General features: G+C 38.2%; 1 protein-coding gene across 7 annotated transcripts in view; it reads left to right on the forward strand.

The window, feature by feature from the left end:
• The window catches only part of CNKSR2 (connector enhancer of kinase suppressor of Ras 2), a 217,889-nt gene that overhangs the window by 100,695 nt on the left and 91,574 nt on the right, over positions 1 to 25,620 (forward strand). For 4 of the 7 annotated variants that reach the window (XM_054211248.1, XM_054211258.1, XM_054211297.1 and 1 more), the window contains exons 9-10: positions 14,400 to 14,546; positions 24,506 to 24,639. In XM_054211248.1, the coding sequence (XP_054067223.1) occupies positions 14,400 to 14,546; positions 24,506 to 24,639 (281 nt within the window). The remainder of the gene's footprint in view (positions 1 to 14,399; positions 14,547 to 24,505; positions 24,640 to 25,620) is intronic. The other 3 variants (XM_054211269.1, XM_054211278.1, XM_054211288.1) reach the window with 1 other exon arrangement.

The raw sequence follows: 25,620 nt of genomic DNA on the forward strand, positions 1-25,620 counted from the left end.
CATTCTCTTAGGAATGTGATTGCATTTCCCATGTTACCTTTATAAAGGTGCATTTCATTCACTTTCCAATGTATGGAGCTCAAATATTCAATCTTTTCTATTGCACCTTTTTTTTAATCTTTTTATTTCCTTTGGCAAGAGTCAAAATCAGGCCTTTTTTACTCTGTCCGTTGTCATAAGGAACTTCCTGTCCAGTTCTAAGAATCTGGGGAGAAGAGGTATTCTTACTTACAGTGATTCTTAGTTAGGAGATAAAAAATTCTGAAGATGTGACATTTTGTCTTTGCTTTTTACTGATTTTCTTTTCACACTTCATATAGTGCTCAGCAGTTGAAAACACAGGATTTGTTTTTCAACTTGGTCCTTGTAACTTATCATACGTTATCACTCATATGAACGATAGAAATAACTATGACTAAATTTTTTAAAGATCTAACTCTAAAACTGTAGGGAAATATCGTTCACATGTAACTGTTACTTAGGTGATGTCTTGTCATTGGAGAATCAAAATCTAAAAAAAAATAAAGTTTAAATTTATTTTAGAGTTAGAACTTTTTTTTTCTGTATTTTCTTCAGTTATTTCAGTGTATTCTGTTTGTCAAAATGAAGCTAATACCTGGCTTTCAGTACTATACATTTCAAGGAATGAATATAAGTATGGGGAGGAGAAATTCCACACAATTATTTTAAAGACCTAACTTGCTAGCTAACGCTTTTTACAAGAATCACATTTTAATAGTTATGAGAAGTCTGTTATTTCAGAAAGCCCACTGGCTTTCAGATAAGCAGCATGACAAAGTAGGAGAATAGTTAAGTGACTTATATTGATTTTTATTATACATGTCCTAATACTGGGTGTCAAATAGTTTTAAATTCTCTATTGATATCCTCTGTTTGCTTGTAGCATTGCTTAATTTTCCTAGTATTTTGTTTGGCAGTGAATTCAAAGGATTTCAAGTGATTGCCCTGATCTTTTGCTGTGTTGATAGAAAACATGCGTAACAGGATGTATTCCACTAGTTGCTAGCAGGATGTCTGCAATGTAAACATCTTCTGAATTTTTAAAATAAAAAATAATAAGATTAAGCCTAAAGCCGGTGAAAAGCTAATGTTCAGAAAATTGTCCTATAAATTGTAGTTTATTGAGCTTTGATAGCTATATGAATCTTCTGTGTCAGTTTTGCCTTACAGAATAGAATTTTTTTAAATAGCTCTGTAACTAAGAGGCATGACTCCCCCACTAGAATTAAAAGGATTTAGGCACTGTCTGTCTTCCCTTACACTACCCTGTAAATTCTATCCTTAATCTCCTCTAAAAGCCTGCCTGTCTAAACTATTTCCAATGTAAACAAACAAAAAAAAGTCATTCAGGCGATTCAGAATTTGCACTGTGCTGCAGTACTCATGTTTCTGCCCATGTATAATTCAAGAGTGTATTTTGCCTCAAGGTAGTCCTCCTTTTAACCAACTGGAAGTGCAGGAAACAATATTATTGCTTACATGAATTATTACTGTTCACAGTACTGTTTGGTTGCATCAGTGATAAAGCTGTAGAGAAAATACTCCAAGCAGAAAACGGGGAGGTATAGACTCAGGATGGTGTAGGGTTCTTGAATAACAGGCTGTTCTTGTGTAATCTCCTGTGCCTAGTTTCTGTATTTTGGAAGCATTTTTGTCACATTGCATGGACTTCTAATACAAGTATGATGTGACATGTGATAGACATGTGGATTTGCAAAATTTGTGTTTGTTGGCTAAAACTCATCAGAACAAATGTAAATACAGAAGACAGAAAAAATATGACAAAATAATTTGGCAAAATAGGTGAATATGGTCAGTTATCAATCTATTTCATATAGAAGCTGGTATGCTTGATGTCTTTATTGTTGAAAGTGGATTTTTTGGAATCATGTACTACGTAGGTAGCACCTAGCTTTTATATGGCATATGTTCCTTACTGTGGAAACTCCTGCGGGCTCTTGTGGGCCAAGCCAAGTCCACAGAAATTAGTTGTTGGAATTCTTTTTGTGTTTACAGTACAAAAACTTTGAGGATGGATACATCTACAAGACCATACCTTGCTTTTCTGCAAGGGTTAAAACTTAAGAAGGGTATGATACCTTTCGAGATCCTTACCCTAACTTAATCTTTGCTTAGAAAAAGTAAGGAACAGGTTTTTAAGATCACTGTAGTGAGAAGACTTCAACTTCCACAGAACCTCTCAGGGTTTGTGGGGAGCTGGCAAATTCCAGCTGATAGTTAATGCTGATCTTGGGGTGCCTATGAATCTCCGGAGTGTATGCATCCAAATGGAGTTTGCAGTAGATGTCATCTTATTTTGGGAAAAACAAAACACTTGTAAGTAGAAAAATGGTGTTGCAAATATTTCTGTTTATTCCATTTTCCTGCACTGTTTAGCAGGATCTGTTTCAGATCCAAGCTAGGTTTTTTGAACACAGATTTTTCAAACACAGTTTTTTTTATTGAAGGCCTTATTAACTTGGCTTTGAAGTAAACAGTATTTCTAAAGAGGCTCAGTGGAGAAGTGGGCTGGAAGAGTATAAGGAAGGGGACAGCAGTGTCAGCCTAAGATTTTGACATTAGATGTTTGGCACCTTATACAACAACATCCACTAACAACATCTTTCATTTAAAATAATATTTTTATGGTCTTACGATGCTTAATTTGAACAACAAAACAGTGCATCAAGATTGTCAAAGTTCAAAAGAAATATGCCTCCTGCTCAGCTTCCTTCTGTTGCTGTCATGCATGTGCTTTTATGGAAGAGGAGATAGAGTAATAGTTCCCAAATCATGATTTTAATCCTTTCCAAATCCTTGGGCTTCCTCTGTTTATAATAGTTTGTTAAAGGTTAACACTAATATTTAATTTTAAAGATAGGTGGGATTTACATCTAAAAGCTTTTTAGGTCTATTCAGAAGTGTTAATGGAAGTCTTTATGGAAGTAACCTAGTTTTCTGCAGGGCTCTCTCCTGAACTCTTTGTAGTTTGTCAGGATATGAGGACCATACTTTGAGTTTGGCAAATTAGTCTGTCCTCCAAATTCCTTCTCAAAATTTCAGTTTTTTCTTTCTGTACAGTCTCCATAATTATTGTGTAATACTGATAAAGAAACTAAATTGTTGTGATCCTCTCAAACGGAAAAAATCTTTTGCAAATTTGCAATTCCCCTTAACATGAAATTTGTATTAAGGTTATATGGTGTTACTTATGGTCTCTTTTCTACATAGATGTGCAAATACACACAGAAATATATTATTTTATATCCCATATGTCAGGAAAGTGTGCTATTGCAGAAATGAAATGTGTGAAGGAAGATGCTCTTTTGTTTCCCCACGGTGAATGCAAATGTTTTTACATGAGTATAAATGAAAAAGAGAAACAACTTGACAAATTTGACAAATGCGGATGAATTATGTTGTGCTTTCCAAGACGTATTCTCCAGGGAGAAAGGATTCTCAGGTACTCTGAAGAAAAGGTAGGAGGTAGTCTTTTAAGGAGTTAGGAAAGTGCACGTGTATGTGTATGAGTTCATTTTAGTTTTCCACAAATATTTTTCAAATGAAGTAAATATTTGGGAAAATAAAATTAGTGGAGGTCACTGGTGGCAGCTCCACGGATAAGGTATCTCTGCTTTGAGAACTGCCCCACGCTTGTTTTTGGATTGGTAGAGTTTGAATGGGTGAGGACTCTCGGGCCAGTTCTGCAGCACAAATGCTGGATGCTCTTGTTCAGTGAAATCTCTTTTCCCTTGATCCCTGGGGCTTGTTCGGAGTTGGTGTGTGAGACACGCACCACTTTGGTGAGCACAGGCTCATTTTTATGTAAATAGCGTGCTGTGTCAGTGTGGGCACCCACTTGCACTTCTAACTCTGGCACGACAAATCAGCTAACAAACAAGTCATCATCGCACCTGTGTTAGAGCAGCATAAGCTTGGCCAGCCCACGCTGCTTCGTGTTTCTGCCAAACTTGAAATAATCTCCCTTTGTTCATTCCACGTGAAATTTTCACGTTTAACTACACATCTGTATCGCCAGCCGGTGGAATTAGTTCAGTTGTAGCAGAAGGCCAGGCTGTGCTGGCGTTCAGCAGCTACCTGTCTCCTAGATGATAACGGAGCTTAACTGTGTGAGCGCTTCTACGTTACTGTAAAGTCAGCCCGCTTGGCTTAGCTGAAAGCGATAAACCTCGTTGACTGTGCCCCAAAATGGAAAGGGAACACAACAGGGTCGCTCATAAGTCACAAGTGGTTGTGGAAGCTGCTCCGTACTCCCTCAGGTTTTTGTGAATGGCAGGTTTGGTCCTGTGGCTTTGAGTGAGCTCTTTGATCTGTGCTCCGGAGCACCGGATCCCCACCCTCTGCTGTAGAGTTATGGTGCAGTACCTAAAGAATATATGCTGGGCATGCTAAGCCTCATGTGTGGGATTGGCATGCTATTGATGGAGCTGTGTAAGTGTCAAGCACTTAGAGGTTCGGTTTACTATAGGCAGCCTTTCAGGAAGTAATAGAAAAAACTGGCACAACAGGAGCTGCCCATCCTCTCATATGACTGGGACGTGGGTTCAATGGCCATACACTGTATTTCTAGAAGTATTCCCTGCCAGCTGATGGTGGTCTTGGTCACCTGTTGCCATTTGCTGTGTCCCACAGCTCAATCAAAAACATAGATTATTTTTTTTTATTATTATTATTTTTTTTCTATCCTGGCTGTACCCCAGAATGGACAACTTTATTATCATTGAGCCCTGGTAGTTTACTCATGTGATTAGATGAACATATATGGATAACCATTCAGCAGACTATTGAGTTCTTCCATTATTTTTCTTTGGGGGAAAAAAAAGTTCTTCTGTAGTTAATGACATAGACTGCTCTGTACGGCACTGTCTGCAGTTTGGGAATACACACCTGGGCTGACTTTGAAGGCTCCAATGTCTCTCTTAGAAGCAGTGTGATTGTAGTAAGAATTCTGCTACAGTACCAGTTGACTTTTTCTTTGGATGTCATCAGTGGGCCATCATAGTTTCACCAATGGTGATAGCGAAGTTAGTGAGTCTGTAGCCAAATTGAGTATTTTTATAGAAGCTATACTTATGACCATAGTCCTGAGGACGTATCTGCTAAAAACTGCTGCAGTATTCTGTGGAGTATTCTTATGACCTAATTGTTAAATTCACCTTTCTGCACAGAATATACTGGGAGATAATGTATTTTAATTTATTTATTCTGTACGGTTGTTTTATGGTTTACATTTTTTCCCATATGGTAGTGTTTCTATAGAAAAAAAAGGAGTCCTCTAAGAGGTTCTGTAAATGGTATTAATATTTCCAACAGAAATATTGAAAGACAATGTGCTGCCAAAAACCTTTTGCGTATATTCCTGATAAAAAATATTTTCATTTTCTCATAGTAGTTGCTACTGACTACTTATTTCGGTACAATTTGTATTTGCAGGCAATTTAAATGACAAGGCTAACAGTATATTCTCGGTAGTGAGAATACTGTAAATTCTGCCGTTAAAATAATTCTTTCAAAATTTCTTCGTCTCTGACGTGTGAAGTGTATGATTAGAGCATATGTTTTATGCCCAGGCAGCAGATAATAAGTAGAATTTAAGTTTTCTATTTGTTAACTATGGTGATGCCTATAGAACAGAATACAGATTATGTACTGTCTTTGTCTCACAAGAACAGGTTAAAAGGCTTACTGTTAGTATAAGTTCAGGTATGTGTATTTGGAAAGGAAAGCAGGTATTATTCTGCTGCTAATAATCTTCCTTTTAACTGAAATGGATGAAAACTGAAGTACACTGTAGAGAAGGAGATGAAAGGTAAGGAGAGATGTCTTCAAAGTTGTGCAAATTAATTGGCTGATGCTACAGTTGTGCACAACCTGGACCGCATATGTGTTAGGATTCAGTAGTTTTGAATACCTCTGTGCTTTGTGCAGGGAGCAGCCGTGTAACTTACACAGCTGATTTTCAGGTTCCAGCCTGATCTTGTGTTGCATAATTCATTAGCTTATCCCGATGAAGTTAGGAGGTAATTGTGAGGAAGTGTAAGGCAGCGATAGTTGTTGTAAAAGTAGATCAAAACAGTAAGAAAAGCAAGTTAATGCTGTGTCATGAGGGAGGAAAAATTAAAGCAGGGAATTTCTATGCCTGATTTGAGTAAATGTACTCTGAATATGTAAATTTTTATTGAAAAACCCTCAGTACTGGCTTAGAACACCTCAGTGGCTTGAACACTGTACGTAGTTTAGGGCTAATTATTTTATTAGCAGTAAAATGGAATAAAAAAGGAAAGAGCTCTCATGGCTAAATAATTACTTTTAACTCCCTATCCCTGTCCTTCCTTTAGCTAAGTGATGCTATGTAAGTTTTCAGCTCAATTAAAGGCTTTTTGTTTGTTATCTTTGTTAGTTTGCTTGGTTATTTTTTACAATTTCTTTGTACACATGTTAATTTATTTTCAGTATATGAATTCAGTCTGAAGAAACATCTGTTTCAGGGATAGCAGCACTACTTATCTGCAGGGCAGCTGGGGATCTCAGGGACTTTTATTTATACATTGAAAAGGTGAGGGGGAGGGTCAAAGACTGTTGGAATTACTGACTCACTGGAATCGTCCTCAAATATTAGGTTGTGGTGATGTAAATTTAATCTGAAACGAAATTATTTACATATGTGTGTATGCATGTGTGTTTATATATATATATATTTTTATTATTTTAATTCCAGGACAACCATTTGGGCAATTTAAATATGAGAATATGCAATGCACACACACACACACGCACGTGCCTCAGACTGCCAGTGTAAGATGTAAAGCACGCAGCCGCACGAGTGAGTTACTGTAAGGCAAACGCGGCTGCGGTGGGTTAAGGCTGCAGGGTCGCTCCTGAGGAGCACGTTCCTTACGCCCTCTGCGTGAAGTGTGGGGAACTTGGCTGTTCCCTTCCCACCCCAGAAAGGATGAGGCCACCCGCATCCGTACTGCAGCTTAGTCTGTGAGAAACTGGGGTGCAGTCCAGTCGGCCTAAATCCTGCCGGTGCCTCCAGCTTGTACCACCAGCTCTCTGCACCTGCTTAGACGTTTAGCCGCGCTTCCCCGCTTGGCCTTAGTGTTTCTTCAGTGCTCGCCTGTGGCCACCCAGGGATGCTAAAATGCCCGTTCTCGGGCAGAGGAGGTCTGACCCTTGCCAGGAGCCCCGCTGAGGTGGAGGTAGGCACCTGGGCTCTCCATACGTTCCCTGGAAGCTGCTGAAACTGAGGTCAGGTGAGGACTGTAGTCTGTGCCCTCGCTGAAGAACAGGTAGGGCCTGCTCATCACAATGTGGCTTTCAAAGCCCATTCCCTGTACTAGTTTGGAATGCATTTATGTTACGCAAAAAAAGTGGTCGCTGGGAATTGGGACCAGAACCTTCATTTCCCTGGTTGCAACACAGGAACACGACGGTTTCCTACCTGTTGTGTGGCTGGACTGACTCGTGTGTTGCCGTCAGCACGGTGCTTTGCCTTCAGGGAAGGCCTTTAACGTGAAATTATGCACGTCTTGGTGCCTGAGACACCCTTCTAGGGTTCCTCTGAGGCTAAATAATGCCGAGATAAACATTCCGCAAGTGGATGGGAAGGCTGAATGAAAACCCTCTGTACTCCTGGGCGAAAAGAGAGATGACTTACAGTCATCATGCTGGAGGCAGCCAGTCACTGAGGGGAAGATGCTTCAAATTTCAGAGGTCCACCAAAACTGACCCAACTGAAATCAACCTCATTTTTTAGAGCCATACCCTGAAATAGGGAAATGACATCTATTTTCCTCAAAAAATGGTACCTAGCCACTGACCTTATATCTGTAGAATAGGATATAACCAAACCCATGAAGCTGGAATCTTAGCTGTTCCCAACAAATATACTCGTTTATTTGTTCTAGGATGTTGCTAGCAATGACTCAAAAGCAAAACAGTGAGGTAGCTCTGAACTGAAGGTTGGTTGTATCAGTGAAAAGTGAAAGGTAAGCGTTGTTATTAAACAGTGTCCAATCTTCAATATAGACCTGATTCTGTGTCCCTGGATAACTCAACTTTTAGTTCCCCCATGGGTAAAACAGATGCTTGTCTCCATTACTGTGGTGCTCTGTAGTTATGTTACTAACATTTGTGATGTTTGTTGAGTTATGGTGGAACTGAGCTGTGCAAACACCCAAATAGAGCAAGGTAATAAAATTAGTCAGAAGTTATGCGCCAGATCAGATACGTTTTCTGACACAGAAATGTGATTAGAGCAGCTTAATGAGAGGCAGTAACTTCTGTATTCAGCTTTCAGTTTCGGTCCTAACTTAGTTTATTCTTGGGAAAGTCTCTTAATTGTGAGCTTTAGTTTACATAGTCAAAATGAATATGAAAATTACTTATTTCATAGTTCAGTGGTAGTAAGCAGAAGTTTCGATGAAACATCAGGCTTTGCTCAAATAAAAGATGTGATTTTCTTCAGTGTGCTTCCTGTGCAAGCTGTGTTGTTGTGACTTTGGACAACGATACAGTGACATTCTAAGAATGCACAGAACTGACTTCTTAAGCACTAGATTGAAATTGCATTTATTTAAATAACATAGCCAAGATACTCTTTAATTAGAATCGCAGCATATGCAATCACAATATTATTAACCTCTCCTCTTTGGGACAACACTGTTATGTAAGCATGGACGTTCATTATCATGCTGGCCTAAGAAGCTGGATAAATCCCTGAGAGGCATCTGCTACTCTCCTGACACTGCTTCTCCTACTGCATAGAGACACAGCTTTCCTCTCTGTGGTAGTCCATGTTGTAAACATCCCTCTGTGGTTTCCTCATCCAGTAATGTTTTCTGGAGGCAGAAGACCTATGGCCTTCCATTATTTTTTAAGCTTTTCAGGCATCTGCAGCTGGGGGAAAGGAAGGAGATGCTTGCTACTAACATATGTGTTTCGCAGGGCTGCCAGCTGACCATCCTCATTTCTGGCCAGTGTTCATGGGAATCAAGCTGTTAATTTAGCAGCGTGACACCAGATAGCTTCTTGTCAGATTCTGACTTGCTTAACAGCGTGCTAGGTTTGATAGACAGTGATTTGAAGTGCAGTGTTGTAGTTGCTTTTTTTTTCTTGCACACTAATTTTTATTTATAGAATGCAAGATGGGTGATGGATACGGAAGTTGTTTAAAAAAACACCCATTTCTTAAGGTGTTTTCTTCTTAGAAATTCTATTTTTTAGCTCAAAAATGAGTAAAGCTTGAAGCTTGAAATGTATGATAAGTCAAACAGCACTGGCTACATTTCACTTATAACAGGCAGCATTGAAAGAGTAAGAATTTTGATTCTCTGCCCATTCCAGTAACTTTTAAAAATGAAACACTACAGTTGATTTTGCATATTTGCAAGAAAATAGCAGACGGCTTTGCAGTTTATATTTGGCAGGAAAACATTACTTTTCCTTCAGAAGTGTAAAGATATTACTACTTTTCTTTTACAAATCTGCAAGTCACGAATGAATTATTGTAACTGGGGAAAAAAACCAGTTTTCACTTCATGGAAGCAAAAAGCTCTCATTAACTTTTCATGGCACTCTGTTGACCCTTCGAATGGGAATATGCCTGTAAAAATATGGACTATGTTCTATTTATCATTTGACTATAATTCAAGCCTCTAGATGATGTAGTTTCAGTGCATATTGGATTTGCACACTGCTTTTAAATGACGGAGCTGTTCTGTTGCATGGTTTCATTGGGGTACATGTGCTGGATTTTTCAGACTGGATCTTGTAGCATCCTAAAAATACTTGGTTTAGGTTCATCCAATTGCTTTTGAGCTGCCCTCATGTTAATATTTTACAGAGCTCTTTTCTGGCTTATAACATACAGCGGTACATACAGAAATCATGAACAAGCATGGGATTTTGAGAATACTGTCATGGGTGCAGCTGTTTAAAAAAAAAAGATACAGTGAATGGTCATGCTTACTTTCAGAAAACGGGAAAATTGGTACCAATTTTCCAAGTTTATCATAAAAGGGGGCAGTAGGTTCACCTGGGAAAAAAACGTCATTAGTTTAAGAACAACTTTTTAATAGTTTAAAATGTTGAAGTTCATGCCAACTTAGAATAAGAATTCAAAATAAAAGTTCCATTCCAGGCTGTTGTGATATTGTCCTCCAGATGTGCATGCTGCAAGCCAAAGAAAAGTTGGTGTCTTTTAAAATATGTTTGACCTTGCTCAGGGATGTCTTCTTTTCCTAGGTGGTGGCTGGGGGAGAAGACCCCTGTAACTGCCTTCTGCTATTTGGGGTAATGGGTGCCGGGATATTCCAGGTCGTAGGGAAGCTGGTGGGAAGTGAGATGGAGAGGCAGGGGAGATGAGGAGGATGAGTCAGAACTGGGTGTAGCTGTGCGGGGCTCCTGAGTGCCCATCTTGTCCTGCTGAAGCAACTTGGATGGTGGTCCTGAGTGTCTCTGGAGCATGCTGGTGAGGCTTCTCAGCCTCGCCACAACCTCTGGGCATACAGTGGTGGGATGAGATGAGATATTTGGAGGTAGCTTGGTGCTGATGCTCCAGTCACCCTGCCCACAGGCTCGCTTCTCCTGGCACAGAGCCCTGCCCTCCCCTTGGGGAGGATGATGGCCCTTCCCCCAGCAACACTGTTCATCTGACCTTGGTTTATTGCTCCTCAGGTGGCATGGGCTACCCTTTCTGTCCCTCCTTTACCTTGGCAGTAGACTCCTCCAGCAAAGGTGCTGTTATCTCCTTGGCAGGAAGTGGTCAGCATGACTCCACAGGGCACCCTGTGGTGCTCTCTCCTCTCCCTCTTCCCCTAGTTCCCCTGTCTTTGCAAGCCATGCTCACCTTCCCTTGCTGCTCCTTAAGTCCATGTTCTTCCTTCTTCCTCCCCCAGAAACCCCCTGTGGCCTGTCCTGCTTTAAACTCCACCTTTCCACGAGGTGTGCTGTGCTCCCTTGGGCACCCAGGCTTGCACCCATGCAGTGGGCGCGCTTACCCGCCCAGGGAGGGCTCCCAGTATTACCCAGGGACTGGCTAATTTGTATCTGTGGCTGGCGGACAGCCCACTGGCTGCCCTTGGTCCTCCCTGCGCTCGGCCATGAGGGATTCAGGCACTGCGCAGCAAAACCCAACGCTGGGCTTCGGCTGCCACTAAAGAGACCTCTCCTGGCTACTGCATGTTGATGGCCATTGGTTTAACAATGTAAATTTATTTTAAAGCAAGCAGCAGTAACTTGCTTGGTCCTTCAAAGTGGCTACCTGCTCAGTATAGTGCACTGATTTAAAAATTAATGGCTTCGGTTGTTTTAATATAAATAAAGTTGACTGCTGATATAGTCCTTTTACTTATCTATTGAATTTTCAGACCAGTAATAAAACGTTCTTATTACTATCCATTTTTGCAATACGTGAGCAGGATAAAGAATGTGGTAGGGACTTTGAAAGCTCTGCCTGAAAACTTGATGATTAGAAGTTGAGAATTTATAACTGTGGTGGTAATGAGAAAGGGGAAGATCCTGAGGAGAGATTAGAGAGAATAATTTCAAATCATACTTAAAAGAAAGTATAGATTAAATATCACTGAACTGGATTTCTGGAAAACAGTTTTCAGTTCCAGATATGTTCACTGCCTTTTCCTCTTTCCAGCCTGACCTTCTCAAATAAGATTGCTTCTGTTTAGTCTCTGTCAATATGAATTTTGATGCGATCTAAACTATGTGGGAACTGAAAAGCATGCCTCCAATGTGGATATCAATTTCCTTCAATTTATTGTTGACAGCCTCTTATGTGACTTATTCCTCTTAGGCCAACTCAGTCGTTTCTGTTCAAAAGATGAGAAGCAACCAGGGATGGTCTGAACCAGCCAGAAAACTCCTGTCAGGGAATAAAGGAAAATCAGAGGATGAACTTTATTTGAAAATCAGTAGTAAACTCAGAGTTTTCCTATGAAAAAAAAAAAGTTTAAATTGTTTATATTCATGAGCTTCTAAATTAAATGCATCAGATTTAGTGCTTTGGAGTGATTTATTTTTTTTTCTTTAATGCCCCTAACTCTCGTAAAGAGACTAGATAATCTCCCATTTATTGCATTGTAAGACGTAGTTGAAATACATGATACAGGTTATCTCTGCAAAGTATGAAAGTGCATTTAAAATAATTTTAAAACTGCTATCATAAAAAAACCCACCCAGTTTTATTTATATTCCTCTGGCTATTTCAGTGGCTTTAAAGCACAGCTTTCGCATGCAGCGTCCTACCAACTTAAATGGCAAGAATTTTACAGTCTGAGTCCTTAACTGGGACCACATCATGTTTTCCTCAAGGCTCCCTGTGCTGCTTTATTCAGCAAAAGGATTCCCCTCCAGATATCTGTCTTCAGCTGTTACATTAGGGAATTAAAGTGTACAGTAGCTTATGTACAGAGATACCTTATGTGAACTGTAGGCCTTTAATTCCTGCTTTTGAGTAGCAAATGGAACCTTGCGTATGCCCAAGGTGACATGGAACTATGGGGGATATATTATTTCTAAGTAGTGGTGGAAGTTTCTCCGAGTAAGAAAACAGTATTGTAAATGGCAAGGTATTTTTTTAGACGCTGTTGAAACAGAATGGAGGCTTCACAGGGATAAGGGAATTGAGATGAAGTTGATTATGTTCATGTTTCTTTTTATTCGAAGTATAATAGCCATATGCCTAGTACATTGGACTGAAAATAAGAATTACAGCATGCTTGGAAGTCTTCTGTGGAAGGTGGAAAATATTCCATAAAGATGCATGTTGTTAACACCCTGTTTCTTTGTTTACAATAATATTACTGTAGAAGCGCATCCTGAATATAATGAACTTTGCTGTGGTGAAAACAGGACAGGTAGGTTCACAGTAGCTGAGGAAGAGTGGTGAGGTTTGAACCTGGTCTGTGATTCAGGGTTGCTGGTAAGCATTAGCATTGGCTTAAGCGGCGTGCTCGTGTGGGAGTATCAGCTCTTGAGTGATATTAAGCAAACAAAGTGAGTTTCGGTGTAACAGGGAATAAGGTAAAAAATAAATAGCAGCAACCTACGTGTGATTACCTTGCTTAAACAGAGGTAACAAATATATATTTGTGTCATATTGCACTATACCAATTATAAGGAACATCTGCATTCTTTGGTTTTTAAATATATTTTACAAATTTTTTTTCAAATATGTTGACATGATAGAAAGTAACCTTTTTAAGATGATGTTACCTTATCACTTCAGAGTTCTAGATGTCTTGTCAGTAAGAATTTCATTTCTCAGTTAGATAGTTTTCTTCTTAACATTGTTCTTGTAAAGGTTGCAAAAGCAGGAAAATATTTGTAACAGTGATCCTTTAAACAGGAGAAGTTTATTTAGAGGGGGAGAGAGAAAAAGGTAGAAAAGCTGTCAAGTTTACAGAAATAATCACTTTCTAAATCTACAGGCCAAGGGATGTATGATTCTGTGTATTGCCACTCTAGGTACCAAATCTGAAAATGCAGGGATTGAATATCTTAAAGCATTTCAGGATAGATACCTAAAATCAGGCATTATTTAGACTGAAAACCATTGTCATGAGTTGTACTGTTTTAATATTTGAAGTATTTTTTTTCAAAAATGCAAAGTAAATGATTCAGAAAGTTCTATCCTGTGTTTATAAATAAAGACTTGTTGCTTTCCATGTTAGTCAAATTCTTAATTTTAGCATATTTCAAAATGCTGTATTTCCGTTAGGAAAACTTTACTAATACTCAAGTAGAGGCTAGACTACATTTCTGTCATTAATTTACTATATTTGTTTCTGAAATTGTCATGAAAGGAGTACTATTTAAAAAAAATGGCCTTGTGATTCTGATTTTATTTTTATAGCAGTGTGAAGAGTAGAAGATTTTCCTGAACTGGTTTGTGCTTGCATAAGCTGCTAGGAGTAGAAGTAGTATGACTACATGTGGTTAGTGGTCTTTAAATAGTAACTATGGAGTATAAAATGCTCAGTTTTGAATTGAACTGTTGGGGCAGAAGCCAGGGCTTTTTAACCTTCTAGTCTCTAAAGTCTATGTACCAGAGCTAATTTTGAAAACACTTTGAGATTTAATTGTGCATTTACAGTGGAGTAACAGTAGTTTATTAACTCTAAAACCTGAAATGATGCATATCCATCTTAATGCATTATAATAATTTTAGTTGACATGATTTTTATGCAGTAATTTATTTTTGACGTTTCTAGAGTTAATCTCCTTTAATATATATATACACTCCTATTATGTTATTTTACTAATCTTATTTAAAAAGGGAACATTACATATTGAATACTGTACCTCAATTTTATTGTACTGATTTTACTGGTTACCAGGTGGGGTGGCAGTTGAAAAATTTGGTGAATGCACTACGAGAGGATCCGAGTGGTGTTATCTTAACTTTGAAAAAGCGACCTCAGAGCATGCTTACCTCAGCACCAGCTTTACTGAAAAATATGAGATGGAAGCCCCTTGCTCTGCAGGTAATGAAGCTTAATCATAAGTCATACACCATCATTTTAACTATAGATTATCTCAATGATGCTTTATTGTGCTTCATCTCAGCAGCATATGGATTTACTCTTGTATACTTTGAAAAATTGTCTCTGAAATGATTTCTCTGCAGTTTGCTCTCATAGGCTCAATTGAAGTTAAGCCTGTTATTAGAACTTTTCAAAGTTAAGAAGTAATCATCCTGATGTTTTACAATGCAGAAAGGTAGCCCCAGATAACTTTTCTAGCCGAGGGGAAACAAGCATACTTCAGAAACTGATAAATTTTAGTTTGACTTCTTGTTCAGCTCTCAGTGCGGTATAAACTTAAAGAAAGACGGGAGAAAAAGATCATGAGTTCTCAGTTTGATCAATCATCGAGTTACAGGAAAATGTATAAGGGGATTTTATTCAATAAACCACTTGACCATCAAACTTTCCTTATGTAAATAAAGTCACATTCATGTCAGAGTTGTTGTTGAATCGAACCCTTGCACATAAAGAGGTGTAGCACAGGATGTCCGGCTGGACCTTTGATTTTAGTAAGCCTGCAATGAGCTGAAAACCGTGGAATGGTTTCATTAAAGCATTCGTGTTTCACTCAAGGATAAAACGTCAATGTAATGGATTACTCTAGGAAATAAAAGTTATGTCCAGACTGATGAAAGCATGTAACCAACAGATGGAACTGACAAATAATCCCTTTTTTTCCTTCAGTTTGGATAGAACAATGTTTAGAAATTTATTTTCTTTGCATAAAGAATGCATTCTTCGGGACATTTTTATTATCACTATAAAAAGTCTAATTTAAAATTAAGTACATTTGAGACAGAAAAGACTTCTGCAAAGTTCAGGCAAAATGAAAATGAGATATGGAAATGCCACGGCCAGTAGCCGTGGTCTTTGCTATCTAAAATATTAAGAGATTCATAAAAAGAACTAATGCAATGAAGAATGTCTTTTAAATAAGTATATATATATATGTGTGTGTGTGTATATATATATATGAAAATAAATTATTTTATAGTGGTTAAATGCATCACTGTCTTTGAAACTGAGTAAGTTTTTAAATGATTGAGATATCCTGGTCTTTCAGATATAAATTACTGACTAGACATGTGACAAAAAACTTTGAACCCAAAATATCTTATTACTGTCTGAACATAAAATTGCAAATCTGTATGCATGATATGAGAGTATGAATATCCATACTTGAAGGCTGAACTTTTATCATAGCTTTAGTAAGAATATAAATGAAAAATACACACCATTGCCTTAAATGGCGTGAAATACTTTCAGTCTAAATCCTCTTTGGGTGGGTTTGGTATTTCTGTGGGTGAATTGGGTCATTCTCCTGGATATTGATTTTTGCTTCGCTGTATCATTTGCTGCTAGAATAATTACACTGAAGACCCCACAACAGAAGTTTCTGACATGGGTCATTGATGCAGACAATAGCAAATCAGTGATTAATTCAAGACAGGGTACTCCAAAAGGGTGAGAAGAAATTGGATAGAAACCAATTTCCACCATTTAAACTAAGTCCCGTAGGAAAGTGAGGATGCCTGTGGTCCTTTTACAGTGAATGCAGTCATGAGCTACAGTTGTGGGCCGGCTTGAAACTCCGCACTCACTTCCAGAAGCAAAAATCCAGTCATCTTTTAGCGTGTTTTATTTGGCTCTGATTTACATCTCACCATCCTTAGGTCAATACAAATACTAGGGTGTTATTCAACTAATCTAACTTTAAATATCTGGAGTACCTACATATCATTCAGGTTTCTCATTTTTACTCCTTTTGGCCAGCAGACACAAATAACAGTTACTCGCTCATTCATCTTGATCTATTTTAGGCTGATCTACCTTAGGATGAGGTGAATTGGGCCCTGCGCATGCCTCTCTCTCTCTCCATTTGTTGATAAAGGGAGTCTGGAAAGCTAGCTTGAATGTAGATTATCTGTATTAGATAAGACGAGACTGACCCTAGATAGAGGTTTCCTGTAATCTTACAGGTTTGGGGAGGGGGGCGGGGAATGGGAGTATTGGTTTTGGTGTGGGTTTTTTGCTGATAGCATAGAAAATATAAATATTTTTAAGGTTAATATAAGTACAAATAGAGATACTGTTAACATTAGAGCTATAATTCTGGTATCACAATGATGTTGTCCTGATTTTATCAAGCATGGCACCAGGAAAAGGCCAGAACCTCATTCAGCACTTAATGCGTGCAGTGTGCATATGTGTGTCTGTTGTAATTTGTGATTTTAGTGTGAGAAACAACAGTTGTCTTAAGTAGACTGAGTGTCAAAAAAGCTCCAGGGCGAAGCGAAGACAAACTTCAGAAGCTGCATATTGTGGAGATTTCTGTTGTTAATTTATGCAGATCAGAGGTGAACAGCTGTTAAAGTCAGCTGCTGTTAGTTTAAATGTAGCCTAAGTGTGAAATCGGTCCTGTATGTTTGATTAATAACAAGCAGCAAAAGCAGTCAGAGAGCAGGGTAATTTTATTGCTATTAAAAATATGAAGAAATGATGTTTATTTAACAGAATCTACTTCCAAAATTTCTGGAAAAAAAAACCCAAACAACTTCAGAAAAGCTGTATGTTTTGGAATTGCAATTTGCCCTATGGCTGTTGTGAAATTTCTTATGTTCCTGATTCACGTAAGGGTGCTATTCTTTAATAGGAGCTTGGGAGACAGTGTGAGAGGAGCGGGGGAAAGCGATAGCGAACAGGAAGAAAACAAGGAGATGCAGTACTTCCATCACCTTTGGAAGCAGGAGAAATTATGATAACTTGTTTTCCTATATCAGGATGTCATGAAATAATTGAGAATGTTCTAACTGTGCTGACATCCCAGAGCTAAGTTAATTGAACCATATGTATTATTCAACAGACACAAGCTATAAGGAAATTATGACTCAGTAATAATTCCGTTAAAGTACAAAATATGAGCAAAATATTCAAAAGACTCTAGAATAAGATATGGGGATGAAATTCTGACAAAATGGGAATTAGCATCTGCAAACTGGCTGCTGTGAGTTTTTTGGTTCTGCAAATGGAGTGAACAGAGGAAAAATGTGGTGTCACATCCCAATCAAATTGCAATGAATGGAGAAGGTGGAAATTTACCCCAACGTAAGGAAGCTGACACAAAAGCAGAGACTGTTTTTGTATGTACCCTACCAGTGAATATGTTTAACAGCTGTTGTAGCAAATGTAGAAGGTAAATATTTCAGTGAATTAAATTGAGCTCATTTACATTGAGATTTACATTAAGATGTTTTAATTGAGAGACTTCAGAACGTAGTTTTAGCTGAAAGTGAATAATACTGAGGCATTTTTGGTAAATGGTATTTTGCTCGTTTAGTCAATAATGGTATGTAAGGACATGAAGTTTGCTACTTGCAGCTACATGAAAAACTAGACTTAATAGAAAGATACTAAGTATGCCTGTAAATTGAGAAAGTGACAGACAAGTCTTCCAGTTCAGGCAGTATGCGCTAGCAGTGTACCAAGCAGTTTGGTGTGTGAGTGACAGGGCGCCCTGGTAATTAAACTATGCATTCTGATAATGAAATTTTTAAGAGCTTGCTGTCCACTGGTAGTGATCTAGATTAGCTATATGCCAGCTTTCTGGCATATGGTCTCTGGGTGTGGAAAACGCTTTTCGATCATTCAGGTTTTAACTGGTTACTAATTGATATAAATACTTCTTAGAACGTTCAGTGGTTTACTTTGAACAGCTCTGCCTTCACATTGCAGTCTTGCCATGAATTATGAGTTAAATGCAGTCTACGTAATTATTGATTAATTCTTTGGGACTTATTTTTTTTTTCCTTTTGTCAGAAATGCAGTATATTCATTCTTTTCACAAATATTTTTATCCTTAGAATAAATATGAAAGGTTAGGGGAAAGAAAGAAGAAGAAGAAGAATTATGCATCTTGTGTAGCGGTCCTGAAACTGATATAAAATTGCGTGATGTACAGTAAAATAATACAGTTAGCCTATGGCTATATATACTATGCACCATTACATAATGAGTTTGTATTTACAAATGCATTAATTCCAGCTCTAAGGTCAATCAGTACAGAAAGAAAAATATCCTTTTTTTCCCCTTATGTCCTGATTAAAGGAAGTGCTGGGGCTTTTTTGTTTTCCGTCACTTGACGATTGTCTGTTTTAATATCCATCAGTATCCAGCTTCTTACAGATAATCAAAATTCTTCCTTGATGCATTCTGGAATCATGTCCGAATTTGTGAAGAGATTTTTCAGCCTGTGTCTTCTTAATTGCTTTTCTAACATTTGAATTAGGCAGCTGTGGCCTTGGGGAATTTTGTGGTTGCCTTTGCAATTGAAGATATTTATTAATATGGTATTGTACCATAAATATTCAGGTGTTATGCCTGCAAGAGAAATCTTACTAAATTTGCCTTTCAGTTGCTTTTTCTGATACTCTGATCTGTTGTGTGAAAGCCTAGAATGATATTTCAGATTGCAGTGTTTGTATTTCTGACTGCTACTGGATGTGGCAAACAAACCAAATAAGTTTAACCTTTTTTTTTCTTTTTTTTTTTTCTTACTTGTTATAGAGGTTACTCCGTTATCTTTGAACTCTCCACATTTTTTGTCTGGTTCAAAACCTAACAAATAAATGTCCTCTACTCTAGATTGTCTGTTTTATTTCTCCTTCCCACTTTGTGTTATTTTGGGGAGTTTTCAAAGGGAGACTGCCCAAAGCGCTGTTTGAACAAGGGTGGAAGGTTCGATAGGGTAGATTTTTGGAGCATAAGAAATCTTATGTAAGTCGCCATCATGATGCTAGCAAGAAGCTAGCTGCAAAGTCTTCCTGTGCATTCTGGAAAATGCTTTGTTAATTAGTCAAAAGAAACTGGACTTTGAGTACAGTGTGGAAGACTCTTCATCCAGTTTCTTTATAATACAGCTGGCAGGTCCAGCTGCCGGCCACATCTTGTGTGTTGACTTGGAAAAAAAACCTTCTGACCCCTCTTAAACACGGTCACGCTCTTCACCAAGCTTATTTAAATGTCACCTTTTGTATATTTAAAATAGTTTACTGTACTGTTTTGTATGTGATTAAATTGTACCAATATAAAATCACCAACAGCTCAGTATCTGTAGTTTTTTGAACAGACTTTATTTTGGATTAGATATGCATAATGTCTCTGCTATGGTATGTATCTCATCTCCACTATGAACTATTCAGCTTTTCAGCCTCCTAAGAAGCAACATCAACAATAACAACGGAGTCCTTCGTTTGAGAGAAAATGCTACTTTTATTATTTTTATTTTGTAGTTTTCCTTACTTGATTTTATTGCCTGCTTCATTTATCTAGACATAATATTATATTCTGTTTTCATCATTTATGATTAGAATTAATGACCTTACACTTTTTAATCATTAAATTTGAATAAAATACTAACTTGTTGGCTTCAGTTGCTTAGTTGTCTTTTAACTACATGGGAATTGGGCAATCTTTGCAGCACTGTTAAAATGCATTCTGACTGGCTTTTCCTACAGAGTATGAATTAGTTATAGTATTTCATTACTTCATGTCATGGTTGATCTTCTAAAAAGTTTATTTTATTGGAAACATTCTGTTCAATAAATTGTCATAACCTTGGTCCAATATGAAAAATATATTAGCAGTAAAATCTGTTTACTGATGCAAATACTGTATAAAGACATTACCACTTAAAATTTTGTATTGGTTTTGCTTATGTTTTTAAAAATTGTATGTCTTTTTCTGGAGTAATGTTTCTCAAACTATATATTGCAGCTTCCAAGGGAGTTAATGAAAGGTTCAAGGAGTTTCAAAAAACATTAAAAAGAATTTTAGATAGTATATGTTAAAGATTAATTATATTCATTGTTCAGAGGGAAAAAAAGGCAAAAATAATATGCTGACTTAACTGGGGGCATCCTCTCAGTTCCTTCAGGATTGGGGATGGGAGAAGCAGCAATAGGTCCTGGTAGCAAGAGGGAGGTAGGGGCTGCAGGGCAGAGCTAACCAGGGGCAGAGCAGCTGCTGGTGGAGAGGGAAACAGGGGTGTCTGTGCTGTCAGTCAGTACTTACAGGCGAATTGCCCCTGTGCTGGGGAAACTGAGCTGCTGTAAGTAAAGACGGTTAGCTGTCTGTTCCCTGGCCAGCTGACAATTTGGGAAAGGGTCCATAAAGACTAATAATCCTGAAGGAGAATGGTGCATCCAAAATGTTTGAGAAATAGTACTCCAAAATGTATTGAAATATGGATTTTGTGTCTGTCGTTGTGGGTTAACATTGATTCAGGGTCTTTTGTGAGACATTTTTGAGGCTATTCCAGTTTTAATATGTAACTTCTAAACTTTCTCTGTTGGGCTGTTCCCACGGGTCAAGTATTTAACTCTTTGGATATGAAAAATTTTTAGTTTTATTGCTGTTTCAGCAATCCCACCAAAAGGGACTGCAGCAGGGAAAAGCTCTGGTCCTTGGAAGAGAATTAACTCAGTGATAACACTGATCTCCAAGGCGTCCAATTCAGAAATACTTGAATGGAGTTCCATGTGTTTTTGTTTTCAGTGTTCCTGCATATGGTCCACTGAATGGCTGCCATTGAACTGGAGAGCTATATGGGCGGATTTACTTGCAGGTGCACAGATTGACTTGAACTGAAGGGTTCATGTCTCTCTAAATTACAATGCAAAATGCTGTGTAGATGCACCTTACCTGCAGGCCATGTTCTGAAGACTCTCTTTTCAACCAGGGGGGCCTGAAGACTTTTAATTCCTTATAAAATGAAAGCTGAACTCCTCCAGCACAAGGTGGTAGTTACAGCAGTGCTCTCAGTATGTAGAGCTACTACCAGGAGAGACCACGTGAATGCTTTTACCATGGAGCCATTCTTTTAAAAGAGCTTACTGATTTATCTGGTGAAATGGTGATAAATATATTCTTTTTTTAAAAAGTGGTGACCTACATTTAAAATTGGATTTCTCCTTTTTTTCCAGTTCCGCAGCTTTTTCTTTTTTGTGGAAATAAACTGGAGAGTTGATTTTGACAATATGACACAAATATGGAAAAGATATGAGACATCCTAGTATGTTTTGGGACAATCCTGTGGGATTGTGCTTCCTCTTATACTAGATTGTATTACAGTTTCTATTCCCTTGGGAGCTCCAGGTGCCCTGGGAAGATCTACCCACATTGCCATCCTCTGGCAGATTACACTGTAATTTCACCTCTAAAAGTGTCTGACATGGGGAGGGTTTGAGGGAAACCTTTCACCTTCAAGTAGCTGCATAACTTCTGTTTTTCTGTGGTTTTTCTTCCTGCTGCACTCACTCTTTTAACCACCTTGCTGAGCCAAAAGATGAACCAAAAATATGCATTTGTCAAAGATGCACTAACCCCAACTGTTGATTTCCAGCATCTTCCAGCAAACTGTTCTGGAGGACAAACCGACTTGTTTGTCTGGGCTGTGTATTACCAGGCAACGATGAAGTGTGAAGTTACCCAACAGAATCCTCAGACTTCAGCAAAATAGGTTTTTTGGGGAATTAAGCCCATATCATTATTATTTCAGTAGTTAAGCCCAGGTATTCCAGGCTGTAGCACAAGTGAAATTCTTTATCTGTGTCCTCCAGCAGCTGGTCAGGACCACCAGGGGCTCATCAACCTCTTTTAAGTCCATTTGACTGTTAACACTGGAGCATGTTTTTCCTTATATGATAGAAACCATAAACTCCTATTGGTTGCCACCAGTCTAGTTCCCTCTTTCCTCTTATCTGCCTATTCATTCTGGTAAAGTAAAGGGCTGTCTTATTCCTCAAAGGGAAGAGCAAATCCATCTTGTCTTCCTGTCAGCGTGAGCCATGAACAACAGCAACCTGGGCTTAATAAGCGTAAACAGGGTCTGGGTCACAACATTCTTTTGGCTTACAATGAAAATTAATTCTACAAGGTACTCAGCAAGCCACGAAGTGTACTTGTCGTAGAAGTGCAAAGTATCAGAAAGGAAATAATCAGTGTTGTGTTAGTAAGTGGTTCAAGACCATCTATGGCTACAGTGTCACAGGTGAAAATTCAAAGGATTAGATTTTTGTTTCTCTGAAAGAGGTCTTTTTTAATTTGTTTTTGGTTTTTTACCCAGTTTTGCCACCAAATTTATTCTTATTTTTGCAGACTTCTGTCTTCTTGTTTTTAGTGGTTGTAAAGTCTTTTGCCTGTCTGGTTTTGTGTGTGTGTCCTTCTCCCTCTCTTCCTGTAAATACTGGCAGTCCTTCATTGGCCTGGCTACAGAACACTCACGTTAACTCTAATGAGCAAGGAAAGAATTTAGCAGTACCACTGTTTACAGGAGATGGTTTTCTAACATTCAGAAAGGGAAAACTTGTGTCAGGTTATAGCTCTTGCTCTACAGGTGGACTTGCAAAGTTCTAACAAGAAAGTTTTAAGCATACATTGTATTATGTTTGAGATAAATAAGATCTAACACAGCTCTGTTCCTAAAACTAGGCAGTAACTGGCTAAAGGATGTCGGAGGTTTCCTAAGTGGCATGCATTATTCAGACATACAGACTGAAAAAAAGTAACGCAATGGTAGGGGCTTTGCTTGATAAACATAAATTCAAATGGCTCATCACAAGCTTATGAAAGACCAACATTTTGAAAACGTTCCTGTTGGACTCCTGGGGTTTTCTGCAGTATAGGCATAATGCTACAGTGTCAAGATTAATATCTTGAAAATGAGAACTGATTATTCTGCACAGGAATGCTCTGTTGGTCTGTCATAAATTATTCTTAATATTGCTGGCAGAAGGATCTTTCTACACACCCGTAAATACAATGTGAAACGTTTGTATCCTCCAGTAGTTATTTAAGTCAGAAGTTATAGGTATGCTGAACCCGTAACGGTAATCCCAACACTTCTTTCTTCAAAAAGATGGAGGGGAAAGAACTCTTTCAAAGCAAAACTCAGCATTTGTCTAATATTAGATTAATTTTAGGGTATATGAAGATACTGCTGTACTTGCTGGTTTGCCATTTCCTTTTTCTTCTGCTTGAGTTTAGCTATCACACAAGCCAAGCAACATGAGACTTTTGTTATTAAGCAGACATGTTACTAAGTAGACTAAAGCAATCTGTAGAGAGACTGTTAGAAAATCTTGCTATACTTTCCAACCTTCAGTGATTTAATAAAGCCTTCAGATGGTTGGTCTTTATTTAGCTAGCCAAGATAGTTGAGGAAGAAAAAGGGGTGCCTAATTCGTGAGAGAGGGAGATGTGATTAAGAGGAAGAATCCTATTTGGACTGGAATGATGGCTAGAATTCATGATTATTCTGCAAGGAGGGTACAATTTATTTACCTATGAGTAAATGTTACTTTGTGAGGAGTGTGCCCAGGGGAGTGAAGAGTAATAATAATCTCTAGTTTATCCTCTATCATACTGCGTGTGCTCTGAGGACAGAGTACCTGATTTTACAACATCTGCAGACATAAACTGAAGCTTTTACAGTTAATTCTGAAGCTGTAGAGCAGATGGGGGGAGATGACATTCAATTTAATGCCTACTTATGCACCTTTTACTGTAAACGCTAGACTTTTTCTTTACAATGTTAGTTTAATTAAGGAATTCACTGGATGCTGTATGTTACTTACTCATTAAGATTTCACCAGTGGCTCTAGTGATTACTATTTTTATGGGCATTGGCAATAATCTTGCTATGCAAAAGGGAAAAAGATGTAATCAGAGCCTAATACATGTCCATTTGTAGATCTGTCTCCTTAGTATGAGTGTTTTTTCAGTCAGTTTAAAAGTACACAAAACATTAGAACTGTTAAGTATTTAACTTTCTGAACTATAGAATTTTCATAGCTTTCTCAAATAAAAATGTATAATATATAAGGATAATCTTGGTTATTTCTCTCTCTCTTTTGAACCAGCCTCTTATTCCTAGAAGTCCTACGAGCAGTGTTGCTACGCCATCCAGCACTATCAGCACACCTACAAAAAGAGATAGCTCTGCCCTTCAGGATCTCTACATACCCCCTCCTCCAACAGAACCTTATGTTCCAAGGTAAAAAATACCATTTCAGGTGCAATTCGATTTCAAAAATATTTGTAAAGTAACTGACCATTCCGTTCCTACCCATTTATCAGCCTGCCCTGCGGGATTAGGGTGATAATACTTCATTTTGCAGGTGAACTGGTTATTAAGGGTAGATGTGCTGAATCAGACCCGCAATGGTCAGAATCAGTGTCTTGTCTGCAGAACAGACAACAGCCTTTAGAAAAGAAGGTTCAATACCCCATTTTCTCAAATATGGGGTAATCTGTTGTCTGTGGCAGTCTCGTCCTTCTTCACAAGAGCAAAAATTATCTGAAAGCCTGAACCTGTATCTAGGAAAAGGGTTTGTATCTGTGCCCTTGCCTAATAACCATGATGCAACAAGGGAGGCTGAGCTAAAAGCAAGAAACTTTCAACTTGAACAAGAGCGCTGTTTTGTTATGCCATAGTGTTTTCTTTTTTAGATATATTTGATTTGATAGTGTGAGAGCAAATTTCAGGATTGCGTTTGAGTGTGTCTGCTCTGCTGGATTCTGCAGTGACCATGGAAGATCTGTTACTCCAACCTGCCACCTGGAACAGGCATTTTCATCTCTCCCAGGTCTCTGGGCTTGCTGAGCCAGAAAAGCAGCAGATCCTCCTTGCAGATTCATCACCCTACCCTTACACGACCTCAAATGATTCAGTATAATTCCGTAATGTACACAGATGTTGCTTTCCTTAAATTCTGAGAGAATTATGGCCTATAAATAGTATCTGCTCAGAGGTCTAGGAACGTATTTAAGAGGAATCAGTATTTTTAAAGCTTCCATGTTCTTAGACACCGGCTATCATATGTCTAGTCAATGTATTTTTTAAAAAACTTGTTTTTCTTTTAGTTAACTTTCTTGGAAAGGTTGTAAGGGCAGCATGTCCTTTCTTGTACCTGAGTTTCTGGTAGCTGAGATTTTCTTAGACTTTCTTATCAGTAACTCTTATAGCCAATTAATA

Source organism: Rissa tridactyla, chromosome 1 (assembly GCF_028500815.1).
Source record: "Rissa tridactyla isolate bRisTri1 chromosome 1, bRisTri1.patW.cur.20221130, whole genome shotgun sequence".
Taxonomy (NCBI): Eukaryota; Metazoa; Chordata; class Aves; order Charadriiformes; family Laridae; genus Rissa; species Rissa tridactyla.